This window comes from Pipistrellus hanaki (genome assembly GCF_964339955.1).
Source record: "Pipistrellus hanaki genome assembly, chromosome: 6".
Lineage (NCBI taxonomy): Eukaryota > Metazoa > Chordata > Mammalia > Chiroptera > Vespertilionidae > Pipistrellus > Pipistrellus hanaki.
The window spans coordinates 81,081,858-81,101,488 of record NC_140508.1 but is presented as its reverse complement, the minus strand read 5'-3'; the positions used below and the strand labels follow the sequence as shown (position 1 = coordinate 81,101,488).

At 40.9% G+C, this 19,631-nt stretch overlaps 2 protein-coding genes across 3 annotated transcripts in view; one reads left to right on the top strand and one right to left on the bottom strand.

Annotated features, from left to right (window-relative positions):
• Nucleotides 1-819: 819 nt before the first annotated feature.
• RMP24 (ribonuclease MRP subunit p24) lies at nt 820-6,412 on the top strand. 2 transcript variants are annotated; one of them, XM_084887779.1, is made up of 5 exons: nt 820-1,058; nt 1,152-1,174; nt 2,917-3,116; nt 4,005-4,204; nt 5,787-6,412. In XM_084887779.1, exons 1-5 carry the CDS (start codon nt 982-984, stop codon nt 5,938-5,940), a joined length of 654 nt encoding a protein of 217 aa, XP_084743905.1. In that variant the 5' UTR covers nt 820-981; the 3' UTR covers nt 5,941-6,412. The 2 variants fall into 2 exon arrangements, with proteins under 2 accessions (XP_084743905.1, XP_084743906.1); XM_084887780.1 differs by lacking the exon at nt 4,005-4,204 and having other exon boundaries at nt 884-1,058; nt 5,787-6,011.
• A 4,424-nt stretch (nt 6,413-10,836) lies between these two features.
• Nucleotides 10,837-19,631, bottom strand: part of RPRD1A (regulation of nuclear pre-mRNA domain containing 1A) — a 32,406-nt gene continuing 23,611 nt past the window's right edge. Inside the window, exon 7 of the mRNA XM_084887421.1 lies at nt 10,837-12,235. Within this exon, the coding sequence (XP_084743547.1) occupies nt 12,086-12,235 (150 nt within the window). The 3' untranslated portion in view covers nt 10,837-12,085. The remainder of the gene's footprint in view (nt 12,236-19,631) is intronic.

Genomic DNA, 19,631 nt, shown 5'->3' with positions numbered 1-19,631 from the left:
TATTACTCAGCCACAAAAAGGACCGAAGTTCTAATCTATGCTACAAGCTGAAGAACCTCAGGGATATTAGAAGAGCCCAGATACAAAAGATCACAAGTATGACTCCTAGATGTGAAATGTACATAGTAGGTAAACCCATAGAGACAAAGCCGACTCATGGTTGCTAGGGGCTGGGAAAGAGGGGGAAATAGGAGCCACTGCTGAATGGGCATGGGGTTTCCTTTTGGGCGATAGAAAAGTTTCCGCACAGATAACAGTGACATTTGCAAAACATTGTAAATGTCCTAAACGCCACCAAATGTTCACCTTACAACGGTTAACTTTAGCTTCGGTGAGCTTCACTTCAATTAAAAGCAGAAAAAGAAAACAAAACAGGTAAGCTCTTTGGTGTAGGTGCCTACGTCTGCTGGTCCCCTCGCGTCCCCGCATCCGCCCGCCTCGGCCAGAGCCAACACCCGGGCTCGCGAATCAGAGGGCGACGAGGGCTGAGGAGATGACAGCTGGGCTATCAGAAAGGACAGTGTCGGAGGGAGAGACCCAGGAACCCGTGGGACTCTGCTCCTCACGTCGCTACCACTGCCGGGTTAGGCGGCTCCGCCCAGGCCCCGGTCTGCGGAGAACCGTCGTTGGGCCCGCAGCGGGTCCTGGAGGACCACACGGGACAGGGGCGGGGCCAGGCGGAAGTGGCGGCGCCCCGATGTGGGGCGGAGCGGGGGCGGGGGCGGGGACTGGGGCGGGGCCGAGGAGAGAGCGGGACTGCGCGGGACAGGGGCGGGGCCAAGCGGGGGCGGAGCTGAGAGGGGCGGGACCGGAAAAGGGGCGGGGCCGGGGAGCTGGACCAAGCGGGACCGAGCCAGAGACCGGAACGCCTCTTCAAGGGCGCCCGTTTCCGGACGGAGCGTGGATCCCGACGTCAAAGTCCGCCACGCCGGGAGTCCAACTTCCGGAGTCTCCCGGTGTCGCGGCGGGACGGTGGTGGCGATGAGGCAGAAGCACTACCTCGAGGCTGCGGCGCGCAGACTGCAGGCTCGCTGCCCGGGCCAGGCCCGCTATCTCCTGTGAGGCCGGGACGCGGGGGGCGGGGCGGGAGCGGGGGCCGGAGCGCGACGGGTGGTGTGCCGCGTTCCTCACGGCCTCTCTCTCTCTTTCAGCTGGGCCTTCAGTTCGTCACAAGGTAGGGAGAACGCCCGTCGGGGGTGGGTCAGGCTCGCCCCTCCGCTCCGCACAGTACTCAGAATGATGGACGAGAGAAAGCTGACCCCCCACTGCCCGCACGCCCCCACCCCCAGGCTCCATGTGCCGTACCTGGCCTGTCCCATTAGCGGGGTTTGACACATTGATCAGCCTCTCCAAACAGTTTCCTCACTTGACTTGACATCGTTCTCCTACCTCGTCGGCCAGTCCTCCTGGTTCCCCCAGTCCCCACAATGTTGGAGCGCAGGAGCACTCAGCCCTTGGACCTCTTTTCTAGCTGCACTGTCTTCCTTGGTGACAGTTTTTCATCCAGGCTCATGGCTTTTAAATTCTGTGTACTGAGCACTTACAAATGTATATCCCCCCACCCCCACCCCACCCAGGCCTCTCCCCTGAGCTCTAGACACATCCCCAGGCCTTCTGGCAACTTTTGAATGTCTGTTAGGCCAAAACCCAAGCTTTATCCCCCAACACAAGCCTTCCCATTTCAGCGAATAACAACTCCTCTTTATAATCAGCCATTCTGGACTCCCTTCCCAAACCAATGTGCCAGCAAATCCTGCCGGGTTTGTAATATACCCGTCCTCTAGCCATCTAACACCCTGGGCCCGCCACCAGTCTTTCTCCCAGGTTACTGCCAGCAGCTCCCATGCATTTCCGCAGGCACTCTCAATCCAGCGCCAAAGGGAGCCCAGGAAAAGCTTAAGCCAGGCCATGTCACTTCTCTGCTACAAGCTCTCAGATCACTTCCCATCTCAGAGTAAAAGTGAAAATCTCGTAAAGGGACGACAAAGCCTTACATCACTGGTGGCATCATCTCTCTGACCTGCTCCCCCCCCTTTTTTAACATATGTTATTGACTTTTACAGAGAAGGGAGAGGGATAGTCAGAAACATCAATCAGCTGCCTCCTGCACATCCCCTATTGGAGATGTGCCCGCAACCAAGGTACATGCCATTGACCAGAATTGAACCTGGGACCCTTCAGTCGGCAGGCTGATGCTCTATCCACTGAGCCAAACTGGTTAGGGCAGGGAATGTTTTCTTGATTGCATAAAAGGTCTGGGCATGTCTGTTTTACTTTATACTGAGAGAGCTACCTGCAGACAAAGCCCAGCCCACAAGCTACAAAATTATTTTTAAAAGAGTCATAGTAAACTTTCATATTTTGTAATCAATATGTTTGAAAAATAGGTGAGCCAAAGCCAGTTTGGCTCAGTGGTAGAGCGTCGGTCTGCGGACTGAAAGGTCCCGGGTTCAATTCCGGTCAAGGGCATGTACGTTGGTTGCGGGCACATCTCCAGTAGGGGGTGTGCAAGAGGCAGCTGGTGGATGTTTCTCTCTCATCGACGTTTCTAGCTCTCTCTCTCTCTCTCTCCCTTTCTCTTTGTAAAAAATCAATAAAATATATTTTTTTAAAGAAAAATAGGTGAGACATGCAGTCTTTTTTACTTAGTACAAGTAAGGAGCAACAGTGGGGAATTCCTGTCCGTTGCTAAAAGGAATGAATGGATACAGTGATAGTGTTTTGCAAAATAAATCATCTCCAGTTTATCTTTTAATAAATTCTTATATTTTGAGTTTGCTTAAGGACAATGTATATCTGCTTGTATTAAATAATAACATGCCTTTCTTTTTTTCATTTATAAAATTGGCAGTTTGAGATTTAAAAAAAAAAGTATTCTAACTTATTGAATCATGGGTTCCATTTGTATAATTTTAGATGCTAAAGGCACTTTTGAAGGAACATGCCCATACTGTTTCCAGTTGCTGATTCTGGATAATTCTCGAGTACGCCTCAAACCCAAGTCCAAACTAACACCAAGAATACAGAAACTTCTTAATCGAGAAGCAAGAAATTGTGCACTTAGTTTTAAAGAAGCAAAAATTGTGAAAAAGTACCAAGACTCCAAAAGTGTACTGGTAAGATTTCAGTTTGTAGACTTTCTCTCAAAATGAGGATAAGAGAATCAACTAAACAGAGCTCAGAGATTTATAGTAGTATATTTCAATTGTCAAAATATATACATATTTCTTTTCTAGTGATTACTGTTTCAGTAAGAGTACAGCTTTTTTTGTTTGTTTTTTACAATTACTTAAAATCATATGTCACAAACTCTCAATTGTTCTCAGATCTCATTGTTGGGCACAATTATTTTTATAAATTGAAGGATTTCTTGAGCAGACCAATGTGACTTTGCCTGAACTGCAGCTACCACTAAATTATTCTTTTCAGTTAATGGTCCTTTTCTTCAAATAACAGTAGCTTATTTGTCAGGCATGTGTCACTTTTTCAGTCATCCCTTCTTCCATGTCAGAGTATGTATTTATGTTTATGCCCAACAAAAGTAACTACATCTTACGTTCATTCATTAAACCTTTATTGAGGGTCTATCTTATATAATGCTAAGTATTGGGGATATAAAACGAATAAAACAACCGAAAGCAAGTTACTTGTGGTTTATTAATAGAGATGAGTAGCAGAAGATACATTAAACCATCCAGGTGTTCAAGGGTATTATTCCCAGTCTCCTCCATTCCCCCCAAACATGGCTTTACATTGAGGAAATAGAGACTTTGTTATCTTTAAAAGGTGTTTTAAACTACACAAGTTTAGTCATTAATTTTTTATTGGAGATTTTCTCATTTTAAATTTGTGTTTGGTCTGATTCTTGCTGCAAGATTATAAGGTCAGCCTCTGTAACTCACCCTGCAGTACCTGTCTGATGCATATAAGAATTTAAGGAACTAAATTTTATTGGACTAAATTTTATGAGAAATCACGCCATGTATTTCTTCGTTTCATGGTAGTTGGTTACTTGTAAAACATGCAACAAAACAGTTAAACATCCTGGTAAGAGTAGAAGCTTCCTGTCAGCCCTGAGGAGCAGCCCTGCCACGCCTGCGAGGAAGCTCAGCCTGAAGACTCCCGAGAGAAGGTCTCTGGGCTCTGCAAACCCAAAGCTCAGGCTGTCCGGTTCCAAAGGCAAGAGCCCAACGTGGACTTTCAGGTAATTAACTCACTGAGTTATTTAAATTGCAGGAACTCCTGAGTATTTCTTCTAATTTCCTGTTACGTTCAGTGCCCAAACTTGCCATCCAGTCCAGGCCGTGGCCCTCTATTTTCCTCCAGACCCTTTTCTTCTCTATCTCATATCCTCCCACAGCTTTCATTCTCACCTCTGCACGACTTCCAGGTATATTCCTCTACTTGCAATCTCTGTTCCCAGCTGCACGCTAAATATATCTACTTCACCCCCTGCAGGTTCCCCCGGCTGACTACTCAAACCTGCCCGTCCTCCTTAAGTTCCTTATTCTGTGAATAAACATGCTCTTCTAGACATTCCGAAACGGCGAGTTCAGTTGACAACCATGGCCTTGGTCCTTGTCCAGTCAGCTGCCAGTTTCTATGGTCCTATTTCCATGTTGTTTACATCCCTACTGCCGCTATCTGTTCAGGTCTTTATTCTTCCTGTTCAACCTTTCTACTCTAATCTCCTGAAGCACAGCTCTGATTAGAAGCACCTCCCTGGGCCATTTGGGCCATACAGCAAGCTCTTCAGCCCTCACTATGGCACCAGTCTGTCTGCCTGTGTTACTTGGCCTTAATGTATCTTGTGTGTCAGCAAAACTGAACAACTCACCATTTACTTTCCTGCTCTAAATCTTTGTTCTTGCTATTTCCTCTAATAAATTCCTGTGGAGATGTAACTAAACAAGGATTTGTCAAACGATACTGAGTTAACTTTGGGCACGTTCTAACAAACTTCAGGAAGGACTGGATTCTCTCTGCTTTCTGAATTGAGTTTTTTTAATGTTGGATTTATTAGATAAGTATTAAACTTTCAAGGCCAGTTTTCTCTCTATTCTTGGTTTAATTGTTTTGTTATTTGGTATGATAAGAATTCATCATGGAGTTTCCACTTTATTGGATAAAAATAGATAAAAGAAAATTTGGTGTATTTAAAAGAATTCACTTGCATTTAGACCAAACTGCTTCTTAGACATCCAGGACTGAGAAAAGTATTTGTCACATTTATCTTATAGATGGGGAGGCAAAAGAGGGTTCAGGCTGACAAACCCCCAATAAAGGTTCAGGATAAAACACAATTGGAAAGAATAAAATAGAATAAGGTGTGAATATACACGTACCAGGTGGGGAGTCATTTATGAAGTGGCTATATTTAGAGAGCCTGGCACTGTTATAATTAGTACAGAGTTCCTGCCCCGAGGAGCTTCCATTCTGGGGAAGATACAGCGGAACGGTACCTCTATGTGTAGGTTGAGATCCTTCAAAGTCATTGCTTAGCTTTGTCATGAGTCTTGATGTCAGACTTAGAGAGAACTCAAAGCTGATGACACTTTACCTTTAGCCTTCTCTTTCAGGTGAGGTAGAAGCTTCCAGAACCACCCAATATACCAACTAAATGTTGCTTGTAGCCTGTTTAGTGAGGAGGTTTTTGGGATTGACTGCTGGGTACAGCCAAGAGTGGAAAATGTGTCTCATAGCAGTTGTTTAGGCTAAGCAGGAAGAACACTTATTAAATTGTCCTTTGTCAGTATTCCTAAGTGTAGTTTTATGTGTCATTTCAGAACACCTACATCTGGACAGTCGACACCCACCTGCTCCTCAAAAACTGTAAACAGAACAAAGAAACACTTCTCTCAACTAAAAATGTTACTTAGCCAGAGTGAATCCAAAAAGAATTCAAAGGTGGACTTCAGAAATTTCTTATCTTCTTTGTAAAGGATGGACTTCTGAAAATAAAAAATGTTTAAATACAATTTCTGAAAGCAAACTTACCAGAAAAACCGCTTTTTAAAAACTAGGGTCCAAAAGCAAACTTTTCTTGGCAGTCTTCTGTGTTTATGGAGAAAATACCTCATTAGAATGAATAACTAAAGCCTGCTTATCTCTCAGGGTGATTCTGAGAATCAAAAACATTTGAAAGGTCCTTGTAGGTAGTTTTAAAAAAATAATGTTTATTAATTTTAGAGAGGAAGGGAGAGAGAGAGAAACATTGATTGGTTGCCTTCCATAAATGTCCCAACCAGGGATCAAACCTCAGCCTGGGTCTATACCCTGACCAGGTATCCACTGACCTTTTGGTATACAGGACAATGTTCAACCAACTGAGCCATCAGCCTGGGCTCAACATGTTTTTGTTTGTTTGCTTTTTAAAAACCTGTAAATAAAGAATGTAGATACTTTAAACTATAATCTGTTTCTAAGCCTCTCTATTACTACATGTTTAAAACTTATTTTTCTTCCATTAGGGCTTGGTAAACTGGGTTGCCAAGGTTAATAGCAAGTAAGTCTTAGAGTCATGTAAAGTGAAATTACACTAACTAGTATCATCAAAGAGGGTTGGTGAGGGCCATCATTCTGAACTTCAGACTGCCGGCCACAGGCTACAGCAGCTGGCATAATACTTTGCTCACGGTAGATATTGTACCTTTCTGGCTAACTTCTCACTGGAACATGTTTCTTTTGAACTCTCTGCTCTTCTGCTCACTTACCCAGACATATGAGCTCTGGTTCTCAGAATGTACCATCTTCTTGCCAGCCGTGGGCCTTTGCACATGGCTCTGGAGAATGCCATCTACTCCAACCCCACTGCATTGAGGGCCATTCCTCCTATAGTGCTGGTGGCCCTGTAGTTTCCTGTTTCGGACTGTCCCTAACTGCCTGTGATCTCAGTACCTAATTTCTTGCACCTAGAATATTTACACACAGCACAAGCTCTGCAAATATTCCTAAACTATGGCAGTTAAATTCAAATTCCTTAGCCCACTTGTTCACACTAGATTTAGAACTAACATCCTCTCCAACTGCATGACTGGAAAGTAAGAAGTAGTGAAAGTGGGAACTCCTAGGCCGGGAGCTATTTACCTTAGTTGCAAATTGAAGACTATGTATTTTTTACTTTCTTTTCTATTTGGCAGAAGGGTCTTTTTTTTTTTTTTTTTTTTTTTTAAATATATATTATTGATTTTTTTACAGAGAGAAAGGGAGAGAGATAGAGAGCTAGAAAACGTCGATGAGAGAGAAACATAGACCAGCTGCCTCTTGCACACCCCCTACTGGGGATGTGCCCGCAACCAACGTACATGCCCTTGACCAGAATCGAACCTGGGACCTTTCAGTCCGCAGACCGACGCTCTACCACTGAGCCGAACCGGTTTCGGCCAGAAGGGTCTTTAGGCATCTCTAAAGAGAATATTAAAATTGTAGCGTGGACATAAAACCTTATTTTGATATGAAATCTTTCATTTATCTTTTCAGATCTATCCATTTTTTAGAGAATATTTTCTTAATTTTTTTATTGTTTTTGTTGTTAATCTTCACCCAAGGATATTTTTCCATTGATTTTTAGAGAGATTGGAAGAAAGGGGGAGAAATAGAGGAGAAGAGACAGAGAGAAATATCTATGTGAGAGAGACACGTTGATTAGTTGCCTCCAATATGCTCCCCTACCAGGTCTGGGAATCAAGGCTGCAACCGAGGTACATGTCCTTGACCTGAATCAAACCTGGGACCCTTCAGTTGGCAGGCAAACACTATATCCACTGAGCCAAGCTGGCAAGGGCTTTCTCACTAATTTTAATATAAATATGCATAGAATATAGATATAATTTATAATATTTAAAGCATATCTTTGAATCCTTAACTTTTAAAAATATAAATTCTCCAGGGAGATAATTAGATCATGGTCATTTCAGATCAGTTGTTTTATTATTTATTCTGAACTTAGGAAAAGGTCACACAAAGCTCATGTGAAGATTGGGTAATGGCGTTTAGCATCCATGCTTTGGGCTTTTGTTTCAATATCTTAGAATTACATACACAGTATATATAGCTAAGTAATTCTCCCATCCAGGAATGGAGAACTGAAGTACCAGTCAAGAGGACTACATCTCTCAGAATGTCTAAATGATAAAAATCACAGAAAGTTCTGATTCAGTTGGTATGTGCCCGTATACAAATGTCCTGAGTCTTATCAAAGAAGTTTGGTGAACACTGCCAGAGATTCCCAAATTTCAAATATTCCCCTATTCTGCTCTAAATGCAAGGTGTGGTGAGAAGGCCTGTGCTCCAAAGGAGTTCAAGCTACAGTGAGTCTGTTCATTCAAAAGCACTTAAGCACTACTGAGCAGGAGTCACAACAGAAGGTGTGGTCTTGTCCTCTGGCCATAAGGAACTTACTATATAATGAATGTAAAACCCATACTTAATTATCTTATCTCCTGGAATTTTAAATTGTGAACCAAGTCACGGACCTCAAAAGTCTGTCTAGAGCAGGGCTGTCAAAATACAGTCCCAGTGGTATCAGCACCAAGTAGTTAGGAATGCAAACAATCAGACCTTACCCTAGAAGCTCTAGTTCAATAAGCCCCCTGAGTGATTCTGATGTTCCCTCAGGTTTGGGAACCAATGGCCAAGCAAAAGGAATCTCCTTCGGCAGTTTTTCCACCTACGACGCTGCATACCTCCAATACTTTCCTTCCCTTCCAATCTGTTAGTCTCTCCCTCCCCTCCCCATATCTAATCAATCACATTCACAAAAATAAGCTACACATTTCAAAAAGAACATAAAACTTTATTAAGAACATTGTATACTGTCATCAGATAAAGCCAAACAAATAGGGGTAAAGAAACAGGGAAACTTCATCATCCCATGTGCTATCGCCGCTTCAGAACACCATGTGTGGGGCAACCCACGTGGGTCCCTCCCGGCTAGAGGGCATCTATCGCTCAACTCTGCCTTCACTTAAAAAAAAAAAAAAGAACACTCATGTGGATGGCTGGAAGTACAGGTGGCAACAAATGCTACGTTTAAATTCAGTAGATAACTCAATGCTCCCTTTCTACACAGAGCACTGGGTTTACACTTTTTAAAAAAGCTTCATAAAGCGCAACAACTGAATATTTTACCTTTAGGAGCTATTTCTTAATAGAATACAAAGCAGTTTTGTTGCACGTGTTATTTCATATAATGTCAATTTTTAGAATGGAAATTTCAGAAAGGACATTCTAACTTTCCCAACGAATTTGTACTTGAGTTTCTTTGTTCTAAAGATTTCTCAGAACCAGTTCACTCACTCATAGACTGAGTGTTGCTCATCTACAGCGGCAACTGACAACCTAGTTTTTGTTCTTTTAATTTTTTTGCAAATCAAGATGACTGGGTCACCCCAGCTTTTGCTGATTCTGAAGGAGTTCCTATAGAAAAACCCTGATGGTTTGGAGTGCCTGTGAGAGAAGGTGCCAGAACAGCTGCATCGGGGCTCCTTTCCCAGAGGGGAGGCTGGCTACTGAGCACAGCTCATCTGACCCCCGCTGCCCACGTGGTTCTTTACTCACTGTAGCGCCCGATGGAAGGAGCAGAGGGAACTTCCGCCCGGGAATCTGCTCAAACTGCCACTCCAGACAGCTCTCACTGTTTGTGGAGAAAAGTGATGGTATCTGTTCACACTACAGCACCCTATGCAAGTGGGGCGATACACTTTTCTTTTGAGCGCCAGGCCAAACTGCACTCAGATACATGGTTTGCCTCACATACATAGTGGGAAAAATGCTCATGAGTTAGAATTTGGTATTACAATACTCACATCTAAGCCCATTTCTTGAGAAGTAGTCTACCTTTTAGAAAAGACTATTTACTACTAAGGCTTACTATGTTTTAACTGTCATAAGGCTGAAAATGTAACTTCTAAACCACACCGTATCATTTGTGTTCAGTCAGTGAATTAACCAACAACCAGAGGTTTGAGAAGGATTGGTCATAAGGTGGGATTGGGGTTCGGATTCAGGTTGAGTACTATCCATAAATTGCATCAAGCTCTTTAAAAAAATAATGCATTTTTATAATAAAGATTTAGAGCGGACACTGGCATTAAAATCAGTATCTAAGTCAGAAGTCTGTCTTAAATGGTGAAAATATTTCAACAAACTTCTAATAGATTTCAAAGCTTCCCAGGCATACAGTTTATAAATTAGTTTTAAGTGGAAAAAATATATATTTTGAATGAATAAATCACCACTTTAGCATATCATAAATAAGGTCAAGATTTTTAAAATAAATTAATATACAAGTTTTGCTTTCACTTTAATTAAAAAAACCAACTCACATGATATACTTTTAAAACAGTTATAACTATGTTTTTATAATTGTGCATTTGTTACAGGCATCTACCAAGCTGAATCTTTTCCTTATATATCCTACACAGAAGGACGGGGGAACACAAGACAGACACCCCAATGTGTGAGTCTGGCTGCTGCACATCATTTGTCAACTACATTAATTATGTCAACATGAATTACATCCATGGTTAAGTGGGTTAGGTTCCCCATGAGTTTTCTGTGGTGGTGTTCACACGGAACCTAATTATAATTGGTCCTGTGAGAACATGGGCCCCAACTCCCAAAAGGTAACTAACAAGCTTTGAACTAGAAGCCAGATGAATGGGGACCACTTACATGTGACTGCTTTGAACAAAGGTTAAATTGGTAGAACCACTGTTTCCAGAACTACTGGCTATTAAAAATAAACATTTGCCTTCTCCTTCACATATAAATTCTTTTTATACTCTCTCATACTGAGGAAGAAAGAGTGAAGCCATTCAGACTAGTGAGACAGAATTGGCTTTCAGATTTAAAGATGTTTTATTGACTATCTAATTTGAACCTGCTTACAACAAAAAGGAAAATGTCTAATATGTAAAGTAATGAATGGAAAAAAATGTTTATCCTAAGTCATTACTGAGTACAAATCCACAGCTTAACAATGTGATTTAAGAAGAAAGCAGAAGAGCATGCAACTGCCCTAACACACAGGGTTAAGATGAAAGGCAGAAGTACATTGGTTTTGGAAATCCTAAATATACAAATATAATATTTACCAGATCTACCCTGTAGTGCAGCACTGCTTCGTTTCCAAGGATACAGTCATTCAAAAATCTTAAGGAAACATTGAAAATGTTCCAGGCTACTTCATTGAACATTAATGAATATTGTGTCCTTGAGATATTAGAGCTAAAAATACCATTGCTTTTAAAGTTAAAGGCTATGGGAATAATAAAAGTATCACTATTTGTTTTAGTCCCACAGATTCCTTTATGTTAAAGGAATTGATATGTTAAAAGAAGACTGACCTGGCGAAATGAAAGCTGTCCTCTTAGCAAAAACGTCAACATTACAGCATTTCCCAAGCATTTCATATTACTCTGATCAACTATTTCTAAACAGTTTAATCAATGGGGTCCCTACTTTATAGTCCTCTTGTTAAACACTGGCCGCTGGAATGGAACCCCTATGGTGCTCTGATTTAACCCTAAAAATGAAATCCATGATTAGTGTTAAGTTACTGACATCTAAGGAATAAGGAATCAAAGGCATTGAGAGGCACACAAATGATATTTTGGTCGGGGAGGAGGGTGAAGATTAAGTTGAAACATTAAGTCCCTTCTACAATCAAGTCTAATTATACCATAATTAAGTCTCAACCAAGTCCTAATGAGCTCTCACCCTTCAGGAATTACATACTATATAGTGATTATATACTGAAGAAAAACATTTGAAAATACATAAAGAAATAGAAACATGAATTTCTCACAAGGCCCTGGATCAAAAAAAATTTACAAAAGAGCTTTGGAAAATAACCATTTGTGAGCTTATTAATACACAGAGATCACTTTGTTTAAACTAAGTCATGTTAACTTACCAATAAAATAGTAAACAAACCAACATTTTTAACAATTTTATAAATTACTTGTCATTTTTTTTGTTAGTGTCACTCTCTCTACAATATACAAAAATAACGCTACAGGACTATCCACCTAACCTGTCTCCATCTCCCGCACAGTCCTGGGCCCTGGAAAGAGGCCGGTCATCAATCTTCACTGTAGATGTCCCCCGCAAAGGGCAGGTGCATGTGGCTGCCAGTGACATTGGGCAATCGAGATAAGTCCGGCAGGCTCTGGATCCGGGACCTGAGTTCTTTGCGCACCAGGGAAACTCTGGCTAACTTGCGCTTGTATTCCTGTAACATCAAACACTTTTCATTAGAATTCTGGCAGTTCGGGGAAGTGCTATACACTCAGTTAATGCTGAATAAAAAACAATTACAATGTGAGATTTAGGATCAAGAGACTTTGGAAATGCACAACCAGGTAAACTCGGTTATTCTTATGAACAACCACAATCTTTTAAAACTTTATATTATTGATTTTAGAAAGAGGAAGGGGGGGGGAATGTGAGAGGGAGAGAGGGAGCGAGTGGGGAGGACATCTATGTGAGAAACATCAATTGGCTGCCTTTGGAATGCGCTCCTACTAGGGATTGAGTGTGTGCCCCGATTGCACATAGAATCACCTAGGGAACTCAGATTTTTTTTCTTAAATATATTATATTGATTTTGTACAGAGAGGAAGAGAGAGGGAGAGAGCGTTAGAAAGATCGATGAGAAGGAATCATTGATCAGCTGCCTCTTACACACCCCCTACTGGAGATGTGCCCGCAACCAAGGTACGTACCCTTGATCAGAATCGAACCCAGGACCTTTCAGTCCGCAGGCTGACACTCTATCCACTGAGCCAAACCGGTTTCGACAAGGAACTCAGATTTTTCAAGAGAATCCCTGGAAGTGGGTCCACAGCTTGTGAACTTTATAAAAGCTCCCCAAAATGATGCTGATACACAAAATTGTGTCACTTCCTTGCAGTTGTTCTGCCTAAAATTTAATCAACTAGTAACATTTCTTTGTACTCTTGACCCTTCTCTTTCAAAGAATAACTACAACTGGGATAGGGGCTGGTCAGAATTACCATAAACCAACTGTTCTGAGAGAATGAGGGAAAGGAGGCTCTGACACGATGGGACCTGGGCACGCTGGCAGACAAAGCAGACATGGTTGAAGGCTGGGTAAGTCAAGGACAGCTTTGGACACAGGAGAGGAGTAAATCCTTGCCAGGTCTTACATGTCCCTGCATTTCTAATCTATCACGAGGAGCAACAAAGAATAAATTTTAAAAAGTTTAATAGGGAGCCATAATCTCAAGACAGGATTTTCCTCTCCCTTTCGCCCTTCACCAGCGACACAAACACCAAGGAGGCTCCAGCAGAGAGCACGGTGGCATGCCAAAGATGGGCACCAGGGTATTTCACATCAGAGCTGCATACATCTCAGCTGGGTCTCATCACACATCTCCATACTCAGCACATGCTTCTTCCTTAGGACATGCGAGTATGTCCATCTGTCTCATTGTTCTTAGCTGAGTCATTTTTTAATAAACAATACCCAAAATGCTCTGGGGTCAGCACAATACTTAGATACCAAATGTTTTGAGAAATGTCATTACTGACCATCATAGTCTCTAGCATCCAGACAAGATGGTCTTCAGTTATTAAGATTTCTCTTAATACTTTCCTTCAAGTGATATGTGGCACCCTGGCCAGTGGGCGCAGTAGTTAGAGCCTTGGCCTGAGCACTAAAGGGTTATGGTTTGATTCCTAGTCAAGGGCATGTACCCAGGTTGCAGGTTCGATGCCCGGCCCTGGGCAGGATGAGGGAGGCAACAAATCAATGTGTGTCTCTCTCTCCTCCCCTGCCTTTCTCTCTAAAAACCAATAGGAAAAAAAAATATCCTCAGGTGAGGATTAACAACAGAAAGATTTGTGGCAATTAAAAGCCCTCAGCCAACTAGTATATAATACATCACACGCAAAAAAAAAAAACACACACAAAAAAACTGGTAAACATAACAAAAGCTGCAATCTATTGAACATCTATTATGTGCTGGGCATTAAAATAACCTAATTTAACCCCCTCTATGAAATCATCCTTCATAAAGCTTTCCCACATTAGAAACAAGTCATCTTAAAGACAGGCAATTTCAGTAGCAGTGGTAAACTGTCTCATGTTAGCCTGATAACTACCTGATTGTACAATCCAGGGCACAGTACTAAAAATGTACCACTGGTGGAGATGTAAAAAGGCCCAACCAAGGTGGGGAACAGTTAGTTCCTCAGTCATCCAGAGTTATTATATAACCTAGCAATTCTACTTTAAAAAAAAAATGAAATTGTATGTCCGTACAAAAATTCACACCTGAATGTCCATTGCAATGTAACTGGTCAGTGCCAAAAAGTAGGGGAAAATCCAACTACCCATCAATTAACAAAAAATGTGGTATATCCCCTACAGTATAATATCATTTAGCAACGAATATTAATGGATACTGATATGTGCTACAACATGGAAGACACTTGAAAACATTATGCTAAATGAAAGAAGCCAAATAGACCATATATACTATGTTGTTCCATTTATAGCAAATGTCCAGAATAGAAAAATTGAGACAGAAAGGAGGTCTGTCATTGCTTAGGGCTTGAGGTGGGCTGGTGAGAAAATAGGTAAGAGGTTCCCTTTAGGACGAGAATGTCCTAAAATTATACATTGCAGTGATCCTGTTAATGTACTAAAAAACTATACTTTACACGGGTAAGTTACATGGTATGTGAATTACATCTCAATAAAACTGTGAAAGTGGGGGAGGCTTTGTTAGTCTGAGAAAGTAAGTACCAGATAGTATTGTTTTAAATGGGAAAATGGATTCCAAGTTCTGCTCCTTTACTAAGAAATTCACTTTTAATAAAACTCACGTGGATAAAGGAAAAGGTGAGCTGGTCTTTCCAGATGCAGTAGATACCAAGCTCAAACAGAAATACTTCCCACCCAACTCTAATCTGACTTCCTGGAAAGACCAATTTGATATCCGTTAATGCAAGTATTCAGGTGAATACCATGTGTGATGGGCAAGAAGGTCAAAAGCAAGTCTATAGAAAATAAGCACATGGTTTATAACTCTTTACAACCAACATTTTGGATGTCAGTTTGAGTCTTCTACTGTGCTTTTGGCCATTACTGCATATTATTTAAATTTCTCAAACATAGCCTGGTCATTTGATCTGAACTCAAAGGTCTCAACTGACCACACTTCAGTCAGCAAGCATTTGAACATCTATCAGAGTATGTGCCCATCACTGTGCTGGAGACACAAAGATGAATCACAATCCTCATACAGAAGAGCACAGTGTAACGGGCAAGCAAAACAAAGTATGATGGGTTCCATCAGAGGCAAAAACTGATTCCAATGACATACAAGGTGGAGGGTATCCCCCCACTAAAGAGTTCAGGGAAGGGGTTGAGAAGTGAGGAGGTAAAAACACTCAGTTCAATGGAACAGCACGATAAAAGGGCAGAGAATAAAGGGTATAATATATACATGGCAATTTACAATACTATTACTATAGTGCACGGTGCCATGTGAACTTCCTTACCACACACGGTCATATTTCAGTTGTGAGAGGATTCGTGGTGATATAATATAGAATATAACTGAGGAAGAAACCCAGCCAGTTTACTTCATCGTCTACGAAAGCAAAGATTTGGGGTCTAAACCAAGCCAAGAGTAACAGAGCTTCACAAACCATACTGTGTGTACATTAACTTCATTCAAAAGACACACACTGTACAGTGAGAAAGCTCAGCAGGACTTGGATGTGGTTACAATGTGAATAAGGGTTCAGGCTCCATGAGTGGCTGGATGCAGGTGCTATTATGTCAGAGCAAAAGAGAGGCCGAAACTCCTTTGGGAACAGCTGGTTCCAGCATGGAGAGTTGTCCTTGGGACTTTGGCAGCATTTGGAAAAGCAATTCTAGCATTCTGGGATAGAAATGAAGATTTGGGCTTTATCATGAGCAAGTAGTCGATTTAAAACCTTGAGATGGCCCAGCTAGTATGGCTCAGTGGTTGGGCCTCAACCTATGAATCAGGTCATGGTTCATTTCCCAGTCAGGGCACATGCACAGGTTACCAGCTCAATCACCGGTGTGGGGTGTGCAGGAGGCATCCAATCAATGATTCTCTCTCACCATCGGTATTTTTCTCTCCCCCCCACTTTCCCTCTAAAAGATGTTTTTGATAAAAAAAAAAAAATGAGTATAATTAAAAAAAAATAAAACCTTGAGATGTGAGCCAATTAGGCTTTTGAGTGCATACATGGCAATGTTTTCCATGGTTTTCAACCATTTTGCCTCACCCTTATCTTCTGTATATCCACCATCAACCACGATTTTGTCAAATTTTATATTTTGTTTCAAGAAAAATGCATTTACATTGAACGTGGTTTTCTGAATTGTCATTTCACACATCCCATGATTCCAATGTGGAAGAGAATTAGGCTAATAGCAGAATGCAGGAATGTTCCCAGTGTCCGGAAGAAATGAAAAAAAGGTAGAAAATGTGAATTAGACAAAAAAAAAAAAAAGTAGTAAGCATCTATTTGGAAAATTTTGAACTTTTTACCTTAGGAAAACACCACCTTTAGCAACAGATGCTTTGGGTGATGTGTCTATAGCTCAACCCTTTGAGAACACAGGTATTTATACCCATTCTCTGAAGAACTCAGCTGACACCTTAACCAACTCAGAATATCTGCTCTCCAAATTCTTATAATAGAATTTAATTTAAAAAATGGATTGCCATTTGATATTTGAAAAAGGTTCACTTAAAGTATTACATATTTTGCTGAAACTGGTTTGACTCAATGGATAGAGCGTTGGCCTGCGGACTGAAAGGTCCCATGTTTGATTCTGGTCAAGGGCATGTATCTTGGTTGCAAGCACATCTTGGTTGCAAGCACAGGTGTCAAGAGGCAGCTGATTGATGATTCTCTCATCGATGTTTCTAACTCTCTATCCTTCTCCCTCTCTGTAAAAAATCAATAAAATATATTTTAAAAAATAAAAAAATAAAATCAAGTATTACATATCTGAAAAGTTTAATGGATTCCCACACCTTATTTGTGAGCTGCACATGGAAACTTATTCCCAGATATGAAAAGGGAAAAAGGAAGTGAAGTTGACAAACACTATCCCAGCCAATCAAGGGCACATCAATACGTACTGGTGACAATGACTGAATGTACTCTTGATAAAATGTGATGAAAATAGCACTTTATCTCTGTGGTCTTCCTTCCCAACACATAACTCTAGTCCATATCAGACAAATCTAAATTGAGGGACATACTACAAAATCCTTAATATTCCCCCAAACTATCAAGGACATCAGACACAGGGAAAGTCATGCCACAGCTGAGTCCAAGGAGACATGACAAATAAATGTAATGTGATATATCCTAGATGGGATCTGCAACAATCACATTCATGTTCCAATTCTTGCTGATATTTAAGTGAGGAACTAGACTTATTCATGTTGTATTAACATTATTTTCACTTTCTGTGTGACTTTTTAACCTCATTCCCTTAGCATACATTATCCAGTTACTAAAGAATCACATGATCTCTGGGTCATAAAGGTCAGCTAATCTGGTGTTTCCCAAATTGGGTGTCTCATGGAATATATTCAGCAAGGTTTTAATAGGCCATAAATTAGAGGTCCTAGGCTTTTTGGGGGCAAAAGTGTCTTTGCTATATTCCTGCTTCAACCCTCAATATGCTCATTTACAGAGGAACAGCTTCAAGAGTGGAATCTGGTTTGTAATAGTCCTCAAAATCACTGAAATATGTAATACCATCTCCCAGAACTAACCATTTATAAAGGCAAACATCAGACCCAATGTTGTCCTTGAACCTCTTCTTGACCACCGCCAATAGCAGCAAACTCATTTTATCTTCACTTTTTGTTATAGAACGCTAGGTCTGTTTTCATTCAACACTTTTCACCCCCCTCTTCTTGCTTGCATGGTTCTAAGCCCACTGTAATTCTCATCCTTCTGGCTTCTTTCAAGGTTTTCCCTGTCTTTAGTTTACTGCAGTTGACTACAATATGTCCTGCTTGGAGTTTGTTGTTTCCTGAAGAGTAGTTTGATGTCTGGCATTAATTTTGGAATCCTTGGCATGACTTCAAATGTTTCTTCTGCTTCATTTGTTCTCCTGCTATTCCAAGTACATGTTACACCTTTCCAAATTATCCCACAATTCTTGAATATTCTGGGCTCTTTGGTTGTTCATTTTTGCATTTCAGTTTGGGAAGTTTCTATTGATCTACCACCAAGCTCAGTTTTTTTCTTACCAGTACATTGAAGTGACCATCAAAGGTACTCTTCATCTGTCAGTGTTTTTTTAGTTTCTAGCACTTGATTTTCCTTAACCATTTCTCTCTCTCTAAAATGTTTTCATAGTGTCTACTTTTCAAATAGTTAACATATTAATAATCAGTTATTTTAGATTCCTGGTTTGGTAATCCCAAAATTTGTATCATACATGAGTCTGTTTCCTAAAAATAAAAATAAAAAATCTGCAGTGTGCCTTGCCTTTTGGCATGTGCTGTAATTTTTCCAAAAGCTGAGATTGAGTAATAGGAACTGAGGTAAATTGGCCTTGATGGTGAGTTTTATGTTATTCTATGAGGATTGTGTTACTTTATTGGACTGTGTTTAGGGTATGCTGTAGGTATAGACGGCAGAGGCTGAAGCTCCTTTATTAAAGTCCTTTCGCATTAAGCAGTTCTGACAGAATGGTCTTTGTCACATATAATACACCCACTGTTCTTTTTGCCCTAACATAACTCATGTCTATCCAGAAGCCTGAGCTGATAAGTCTCGAGATATTATTTCCATTTCTTTTTTCCATCTTGGTCCTTGCCTCTGGACACACTTGGTGTAAGTTAATTCCTTTTATTAATGTGAAATCCAGAACTGAACAGAAATCCCGCTGTGGTTGAGCCAGCATCCCATGAACATCTAGTGCAGCTTAACATTATTCACACCAGCTTTGTCACTATGCTAATAGCTACACGACCAGGGCTTCCTCCCATGAAGTGATGCCAAGTCAAGTTCTGACCACATTGATGCACTTAAGTTAGAGGAATCTAAATGCATAAGCAGAAGATTTTAAGCAGAGAAAAAAGACAATGAAAGTATTACGAGACCCATATCAATCCATTCTCTGTGCAATGGTTAGCTATCAACAAATCATTAAACTGTGAGCCATGGGTATCAGAGGCAGTCCTAATTCAAATGAAGTTGTAAGCAAATGTGTGCCTACTCTTGCACGAATTTCCTGCATCAGGCCTCTACTGCTTTAATAATAGCCTCCTTACAAAATATGATATAACTAATTCCTGAACTTTTAAATTTGTTTTATTAAAGTAAAAGAGCATTTAATGACACATCAATGCCTGGTTAATCACAGCTGTCGTTCAAAAATGAATGAGAATTTAAAACTATTTGATGTCACAGCTGATTTGGTAATTATAAATCGTGACCTCTTTCTTAGTCTCAACTTTAAAGTGATGCCACCTACTTAATACAAAAAATGTCCAAATATCTCAATATTTTTCTATCTTATGGCAAAGGGAATCACTTAGTTATAAATAACAATTTAGCCCAGCCCGGTGTAACTCAGCGGTTGA

Bases quoted from the DNA above. Each gene is read 5' to 3' on its own strand.
- RMP24 (XM_084887779.1), top strand. From the start codon at position 982: ATGAGGCAGAAGCACTACCTCGAGGCTGCGGCGCGCAGACTGCAGGCT. The intron at 1,059-1,151 runs GTGAGGCCGGGA...TCTCTCTTTCAG, and splicing joins GGCCAGGCCCGCTATCTCCT to CTGGGCCTTCAGTTCGTCAC. The intron at 3,117-4,004 runs GTAAGATTTCAG...GTTTCATGGTAG, and splicing joins AAGACTCCAAAAGTGTACTG to TTGGTTACTTGTAAAACATG.